General features: G+C 33.7%; 1 protein-coding gene across 8 annotated transcripts in view; it reads left to right on the top strand.

Annotated features, from left to right (window-relative positions):
• The window catches only part of LOC119639461 (5'-AMP-activated protein kinase subunit gamma-1), a 159077-nt gene that overhangs the window by 125323 nt on the left and 24472 nt on the right, over positions 1-9282 (top strand). For 7 of the 8 annotated variants that reach the window (XM_038036848.1, XM_038036847.1, XM_038036846.1 and 4 more), the window contains one exon: positions 1339-1472. In XM_038036848.1, the coding sequence (XP_037892776.1) occupies positions 1339-1472 (134 nt within the window). Of the gene's footprint in view, positions 1-42; positions 464-542; positions 1177-1338; positions 1473-9282 lie in introns of those variants that run through there. The other variant, XM_038036849.1, reaches the window with a different exon arrangement.

Here is a 9282-nt window from a genome sequence, read left to right as displayed (position 1 = left end):
AAGCCAAATTAGACCTTGACATATATAAAATTATAAAATTAATTTTTTAATTATATAAAGATTATATATAAACTTAAAAAAAAAAAAAAACAAAAACAAAAACAATAACACCGCCATGCATGGCATAACGCATTTATATCGTCAACAAGCTATTGAGAAGCAATTGAACGCCGATTGCTGGCAAAATGGTGTCAGTCACTTAGCTGCCTATGGGCGAAATCATTACTGTGACATTGATTCTCCGGCTTGGTCGCAACAACAACAACCTAAGAACATAGATAATTCTCATAAAGCTTCGAGTCCTCAACCGGTACCGGATAGTCAAAAATCGGTAACAAATCATTATCGGAATTCACCAAGTTATGCCCGCAATTCCTGTGACAGTTCCAGTGGCAGTTTTAAACGCGCCATCTCCTCTAAAAGAAGTATATTCGATCGTAGTCACAGTCCGGCTATATATTGTGTAAGATTTCAAGCGAAATGCTCTGTGTCCTAAGAAAAAAAAAAAACAAACTAATTCTCTTTAAATTATTTGATCGCAGAGTTTACGTAAACCTCCACCACATCATAGTGATCGTTGCGATTCGCCGCCGACACCTGGTTTCTTTCCCCATGATCTCGATGATATTTACGAGCATCAAAACGATCATCAATACTTCACGCATACCGGGGCGAGTAGTCAACGTTATCAGGAGCAAAGACCGAGCATTAATTCAATATTTCATCGGGTTGGCGCGACAGCAACTTTAGTCGATGAGCATAACATTAGCAGGAGCAATAGTCCGAAACGTCATTCCATTGATAGTGGAACTGGTTCATATTTTCCACGTCATCGTTTCGATAATAGCAGTTTTGCGAAATCGTTAAGCGTGAACGATGACGATCGCCGGGCGAATTCATCATCACCGAAAGAACACAAACACAAGCATAAGGATCATCATAATTCGATACAGGAATTATTTCGAAATTTTAGCAAAAAAGTCCATCTATGGCCTCGTAAATCACACGATACTGCCAGTGCGGTCAATAGTGCTTGTACCTCACCACAAAACGATCCACAAGAGAATTTTCGTTTACGTTCGAAAAGTTTAGATGTGAATACCTTAAGTCGACCGCATCGCATTCTAGAAGACTGCGGTGCCACTTATCGTATCTTCGATAGAATACTCAAAGAAGGTAACTCCTCGAAAGGGGTTAAAATTAAGAAAAAAAATTAATAAATTTTAATACTTGCTGTGTTGTTTTGCGTATACAATAAGCTGTAAACAAAAAAAAACAAAAAAAATGAAAAAATTTTTATTAAAATTTAATTAATTATTTTTTTGTTTCTATTAACAGGTGCTCATATGCGTCGTGCTTCGGCCGATTTAGAAAAACGTCGTGCTTCAGTTGGTGCTGCTAGTCGTGGTTTGCGTGGTGATGGTACTTTAGATCCTCACGCGGCCGCCATCCTATTCCGAGATTCAAGAGGAGTAAGTAAGAAAATAAATTCTTAATATATTTCCATCGATGTTTGCTAACAAAGAAAACAATGATTGGCGTCAATTCGTCAACCCTTTGAAATATTTGCAATATGGGTTCAAATCGAATTTTATGGCCAAAGCAATAATGAGTGCCATGTAAACCTTTCCGAAAAAATTGGGCTTTTACTTACTTACAAACAATGGCTACGACCAGATTAATTAATTAACTTGTGACCACCGCATAGTCTAATAGATGAGAAACGCGACTATCAAGTCGGACATAGCCAGGTTCTCAAATCCCAGGACGGATGGAAGATGTTTTAATTACGATTAACTTTGCAGTTGCCGTTGTAAACATTTATTAACCAATTAATTGCTGTTGTGAAGAGTGCATATTTGATGGTCTGTCCATCCGTCCTTGTCAAATTTTCTTATAAAACTTTATCGCTATTAATGTGTAGTTGCCATATAATAATGTATGTTAGAAAATATTTTTACCAATTTGTTATGTTCTCTGTGTTCGACGAGTAAACCTGTCATCGCAAAAGAAGCTGACACATAGTTAAACTGGCTAAGCGATTGAAATAGAAATCTAATAACATTTCCTCTGGCTTAAAGCATTCTTATACCTGTTCATATATTTCATAGCATCAATCTCTGACAGCTCAATATAACTCGCATCACAAGCACAGTCCAAATTATTCATTTTTGGAAAGAGCTTTTGCAATAACTTTTCGTTTGCAAACCAATTTTTTTTCTTCCAGTTTATCGACTCTATAATTTTCATCTAATTATTAAATTTATAAAACTAGAGCAAAAAAACAATGTTGCTCCCATCTATTTTGTGCATTTGACAAACAATAAAAACTAATTTCTTTTCTAGCAGTTCGCTGTTCCACTGCTTCAAAAATAAAAAAAAAGCTTTTTGTTTTGAACTTTTTCATCTTCGACTACATAACATAAACAAATTTGCTTGATAGACTTTGTCAAAAGAAAAGCTTTCATATTTTCTTATCTAATAGATGGCTCTTTGCATGCTTTCGAAAAATGTTGTTCTCAAACTTTTATAAGGAACACATTGTTGAAAACTTTTCTTTACTTTATTCTCCCTGTTTCTCCCTTTCTCTTTCTCTATCTCTTTATCACACACACACACATACACACACACACACACACACACATACACACTCTACAACATCACTCGCCCTTCTAGACATACCAGTTAAAGCAATTGGTTAATAGGTAAAGATTATAACCAGAGACAACTAAACGACAAGATGGTCCAACATTTATTTGAAAACTACAAGATGCCTATGGGCTTTCTGTGCTTTTTTTTTTTTTTGTCAATAACAGTAGCAAAGCTAAATAAAAGTTTTCATTAACTAAAACAAAAAAAAAATTTGTTTATACCCATCACCGAAGGATGAGAGATGAAGGATTCATTTTATCAAAACGTTTGCAACGCCCAGAAGGAAGTATCAGAGAGCCCTCAAAGTATATGTATTCTTGATCAGCAACAAATCCCAAACCTATTTAAAGCATGTCCGTCTGTGCGATGTCTGTTGCAGACATGCAACAACTATTGATGTCAAGTTTAGAAGAAGCATTAAAAGTTCTTGCATGCATCTTGGTATTGAAAATGGGCCAAATCGTCTGAAGGACATGCCCACAACACCAGGTAAACTGAGCACATCTCTGTTTTTCAAAAGGACTAAGAAATTCGTTTTTTTGTTCATTACTCATAAACTATAGCAAATAAATATACAAAAACTTGAATACACATTCTATGGGCGATGCTTTAGCATTCGCATAGAAGAATGGGAAAAATTGACCACGTCTACTCAATATTACAGAGTATCAAAATTTAATTGTTTATATAGCGCAGAAAAAAGCTTCAAATACATCATAAAGTATACAAATTCTTGCCCGGTTTCAAATTTGGAATGCCCTTGAACATGTCCGCCTGTTCGTCTGTCCGTCTTACTGTTTCCAAAGAATTTGGAATTAACTTAAATTTTCCAAAGAACACGCCTACAACGCTCACACGCCTATACGATAAAAATTTTTATTATGAAAATAGAAGAAATAAGCCGCGCCCACTCCTTCTTATGGAAAATAAAAATGTTGTTCTTTTATTTTGCCGTTTTTAGGACAATGGTGAATGGGTATAAAAGATTCGGTCCCGACCGAAGGTTGCATTACATGCTGTATAAATATATTGCTTCCTACAAGGCCCTCATTTGATGCTACGTTATATGTAAACCGTGTCATATGAAACTCGGAAATAATGCAACTCAGGAAAATACGTTTCGTAGAAACCACGTTAAGAATAAGATAAATCAAATAAAATTATATCGCGTTCTATGAAAATCATTGCCGGTTTATAAGAAATTCGGAATTAGCATAAATTAAATGCATTTATGCCGCGTTACATAGATTAAGTGAAGAGAAGTTTATTGCACGTACAGACACCTGGACAGATTCAAAGAAAATCTTTAGAATAAATTTAAAAAAAAAAAACATTATTTTGTTATTTGATAATTTTTATGGAAATTCCACATTATCTGGGACTTGGGAATAGCCCATTACACTGGTTAACAATTAAAATTTCGAACAACGAATGAATTTTTCAAAGTTTCTTGCACAGAAAGTGCGTTGTGGGAGACTCGTATTGTAAAGCAAGTAAGAATGCTCTAGTCGAGCAAGACCAACCATTAGATACCCTACATCAGTTCCCTTAACTAATAACATATCACATGGTCAACACATTACACACAATTCATATACAAATCAGGGAAAAAGGTTATAGGCGGGCACGGCTGACCATTAGACACCCTATATTCGGTCACTTTTTTAATAATGTACAAAAAAATTATACTTCGCTTTCATGTAACTGCATAATTTTTATGAAAGCCTTTATATTGAAATCTATATTCGAGGATGACGTGGTCCAAATTAAGCAGACTTAACGTACTTGTTAAAGATTTGATTATTTTCCATTTGCTTTTTTCATAACAACTCACAGATTAGACTGCCGCCATAGAGGGATTTATTTTTCAGAGGCAGAATCTTTATATATGAGGGCATTTAAAGAATAGATCTATCTGGTCTAAATTCGGTAAGGTTTATTTTTATGTCAAACTCTTATTACGAATGAATTTTCATCAAGAAGTGTTGCACGTTAGGCCTTCTTTTCATAGAAACCTTCAGTTCCCGTAGGAATGGTTATACAATAAGGAATTGAAAAAATTGCCCCATACGATTCAAAGTTTTCATATCAATTTAGCATGTCGAGCAACGATATTTTTCGTGAAATTCTAAAAATTTGCAATATTTTTTCTTATAACACAACTTGTTGAAAAGAAAGCGTTATATGGGAAATGTTCGAAAAAGGGGTCCGATCCGAACAATTTTCAATAGCGTTCGTCCTTGAGTTGAAACATGTCGGTATACCAAATTTCGTCAACATATCTCTTAAATTGCAACATACGGGCCGGAGAGAAGAGTACATGGACCAACTTCCACACAAATTTAGTATTGATATAATAAAATATGAGTCTATCTGAAGACCTTCTGGGTATTGCAACTATCCTCGCACAAATTTAACATACTCTTTATCACAAGTAGGGTATAATGTTCTTACTTGTTATTAACTGCGAATGTGTCAATTGGTCGATCGATTGAGGCCACTCTTGTTTACGCCTTAAACCTTAAATCGCTAACCACTTTAGCTGAAACTCGCACTTTCTTTCTCTATCGGGAACATGGTCTCACTTTCATACTTGATCTACGGCAATCAGTTAGAAAGATAGATGATCTTTTACTAATAGGAAATATACTTACCCTAAATCTTCAATGTCTGGTTGCTGCAAACGACATGATAGTCTACTTATGTGTGGGAGAAGTGTTACGCGAAAAATAAATTTATATTTGGAAGAGACTTTTACCTCACTGACAAGCGACTTAGATGGCCTTGTCTTCAAATATTGAAATCAGTATAAAAAAGTTTGTTAGAGAAAACTAAAACTAATTTTCCTTATAAAGTAAGTTAAGTAAAAACATTTAATTATTGCATCACTTAATTTATCACTTAATAAACCGATTGTTTAAGTAACGTGCTGTGTGACACGTAGCCGGTAGACCGGTTTTGTTAATACCATTTAGATTAACAACGACTTGCAATTCAGGTCATAAACGATTCGTAAACTTCGATCGATAGTGTTTTCTATTCACGGTAGTAGAATCTTTCTTTTCATTTTCGATAGTTTATACCGACTAATTATACCATTAGCCCGAAAAATTAAAGTATGAGAATAAATAAATCATCAAAAATTTGTAATAATCTCGATAAAATTAATTTAATAAAAAAAATTTTTGATTAATTTCGATAAAAAAAAAAAATTCAAATAATTTCTATAAAATCATTTAAACAGAAAAGTTAATAATTTCGATTAAAAAATTTAGATAGTTTCGATAAAACTCTTTCGGTAAATAATTTGGATAATTTCGATAAAAAATTTAGAATTATTTGAATAATACAATTTGGATAATTTCGATATAAAATTTGGACAATTTTGATAAATTCGTCTTTTTAATGGGAAAATTTGGATAATTTCAATGGAATTATTTGAATAATAAAATTTGGTTAATTTCGATAAAATTATTTAAATAACAAAATTTGGATAACTTTCAATAAAAAATTTATATAATTTCGATAACAAAGTTGGATAATTCCGATAACAAATTTGGATAATTTCGATAAAATTATTTAAATAAGAAAATTTGGATAACTTTCAATAAAAAATTTCTATAATTTCGATAACAAAGTTGGATAATTCCGATAAATTTATTTAAAAAAAGAAAGTTTGGATAATTTCGATAAAATTATTTGAATAACAAAATATTGATAATTTCGATAAAAAATTTCAAGTTTTGTCACTTGAGAGTTTCAATAATTTCAATGAATTATTTGGAATAACATAATTAAAATTATTTCAATTAAATTTCGGATAATTTTCATAACATTTTCTTTTTAAATTAAATAAAAACTTTGTTGTACGAATTTACTAAACATCGATCTGTCTATCTGTCCCTCTGCTTGATGTCTGTTCAGTTTTTTTTTTTTTTTGTCCAATTTTACGAGTTATCACATTCAAATTATTGCGATGTTTTGACCGAAAGAAGAACGTTACTGAAAATGGCTTCAATTGGATTTTTTTTTATGACGATACCTCACCAAATAAAAAAAAATTAAGGGACCATCTTTTGAATCGCTTTCATAAAGTATAAGCAACAAGTTCTTGGGGTGCATTCTTGTATAATAAAAATTGGTCCGAGGCAGAGAGTTTTGATATATAAAGTTGGTCTACTTAATTTGGCCCTTGATCTATATTTGCGAAACAACTCTTCCTCTCTATAAAAGAGCACTCATGAAAAGTAAACGTTCTACAATGTATTGTATTATAGTGTAGTCGGAATAACCTAAAAAGTCTTGCGTACTTGCCCGTGCCTCTAGCCGTGCAGCTATAGGATTTCTTATAAATACCGACGCTTTCCTAGCTTCGCAGATAGCCGCGCATTCGCACGGAATGTGATGCACCGTTTCCTTCGCCTTCTAGCAGAATTGACATGAGCTGGTACCCGGGATACCAGTATGGTATTTCTTCGTAATTCCAATAGCTTGTGTGCTATGTCACAAAATTTAATACATTTTTTTAGCTTGCCCGCACTCTGCCGCCTAAGGACAAGCACCTTTGGTACGCTACAGAAAGTACCTACGGCTATCATAATATATTAGGCTTCCGCGTTGGCTAAGCAGTCAGTTCTTTCGTTGCCTCTGGTGCCTAAATGGCTAGTTATCCATATCAGGTGTACCTCATTGTGTTCCCCTAGCTCGTTCAGGATTTGAAGGAACGCCAACACAAGCTTAAAGCCTGCTGTTTGGCCTTTCAGAGCATTAGTAAACTTTACTCAGGTACATAACCGGGAAACGGGTATAAATTTTGTCACTTTATGATGAAAATACCTGAAGAAGTACATTAGACGAAGTGATGTCGAATCTTTTATGGTTGGCCTTGCCTTGTTTATATAAAGTAACAAAGTAACTTAATGCAGAGAAAAAAAATCTCCTACATTAGCAAGAGAAACTCACCTGCTCGCTTTTGGTTTTCTTTTCTTCCTCACTCTGTTATTAATTTTCATCAGCCTTCAAAGTCACTTAACGCTTATTGAATTTCACATGATACTAAATCGTGAACTAAGCCAACACTAAAACGACACAGATAATATTATTCATTTACGCCTATATCCATAAGAATTGGAAATGAATAAAAAAAAATTTATTTAAACAATTAATTTACAATTTTTTAAAACAAATTTTATTTATTTACATTTGTTTTTTTTTTGTCTTTTTAACATTAAACTCATGCTAATATAAGCGATTACGATGGTTTACCTCTGAGTCATTCGTTAATGAGAGAATGTATCGTAAAGTAGAGCATGGATTCCCAACAATTTCTTTTTAAAAGAGTCTACTCGTAATTCTCGTTGACAGTAGATCATTTAAGCAGAGGTCATATATCTTTATATTCACTTGTTTTTATTTAACGTTTTCAAAAAGTCGGTTGATATGACCCGAACAGTTACTCTCTCAATTCACAGGAAGGCCTTGAACCGAGCAACAAATGAAGTCAAGCAGACTGGTTTAGATATTATTCCGAAGTAAGGCAAATGTGATATATTCTCGATATAGAATATAGAAAAAAATATCATATATTAATTAATCGCTGACTTATCTATTGAATGATAAGCTATTCCATGATCGTGACGTCTACGCATAGGAAGTGCATAAGCAAATGGATCGAAAATTTCATTCCTACTTGTCCGATAGAAATAACCAACAAATATAAACAAATTACATTCGAACGAATCTTTCATACCCATTGAGGTTCTTCTAAAAAAGCTACATTTCCATACCTTGTAGTGCTGAGTGGACGTGGCCAATGCTTTCCGTTTTTCTGGACTACAATTGGAAATTTATATCGCGTGTATAAAACAGATTTCTTCGTTTTTGCGCCCTTGAGTGCATTTACAGAGAGGTGGACAGATGGGCTGACAAACGCGCCTAGAATGATTCACCTTTGATACTGTTCAATAATATGTAGAACTTACAAAGCTTCAGAAACTGCTTTCTGAGTGCTACAGACGTTTTGACAAAGGAATGACAATTCAATATTCTGTAAGATTGAATAGGCGTGGCAGGACTATTTCCATTTTCGTACAGGTCACCCACAAAATATAAAAGCCAATTCATTGGTATGTGTTGTAGTAATCAGCAAAAAATGCAATTGTTTTAGTTTTAAAAACAGAGATGCTCTCAGATTATTTTTTACTGTGGGCGTTTCCTTCGACCGATATGGCCCAAATTTAATGCCAACCTTTGTGCAAGTTTTCTGGCAAGTTCGAAATAGATTGGCTACTTTTTACCATCAGGAAAATGATTACTGCACACAGCCAGATGAAATCGAAGTGCATAGGTTTTCTTACGATGAAAGGAATACTCACTGCAGACAGACAGACCGTCGGACAAATGAATATAATTAAAGCGGTTTAGAATTTGACGCCGCTCAAAAATATATATAGTTGACAAAATGAATGTAGCCCTTATCCTTAGGTAATGAGTACGAATTAAAGACTTGTAGTGCTTTTATACAAAAACCTAGAGTACTTCAAGGGGACTGGAAAGTTAAATAAAACATTCCCAAAGGGAAAAAATTTGTTCATTTCAAGCACAAAAAAAAAGTTGGAAACTTATGCAATC

The sequence above is a fragment of the Glossina fuscipes genome, unplaced genomic scaffold (genome assembly GCF_014805625.2).
Source record: "Glossina fuscipes isolate IAEA_lab_2018 unplaced genomic scaffold, Yale_Gfus_2 112, whole genome shotgun sequence".
Taxonomy (NCBI): Eukaryota; Metazoa; Arthropoda; class Insecta; order Diptera; family Glossinidae; genus Glossina; species Glossina fuscipes.
The sequence above is the reverse complement of the archived record's forward strand: the minus strand, read 5'-3'. Positions and strand labels throughout refer to the sequence as shown.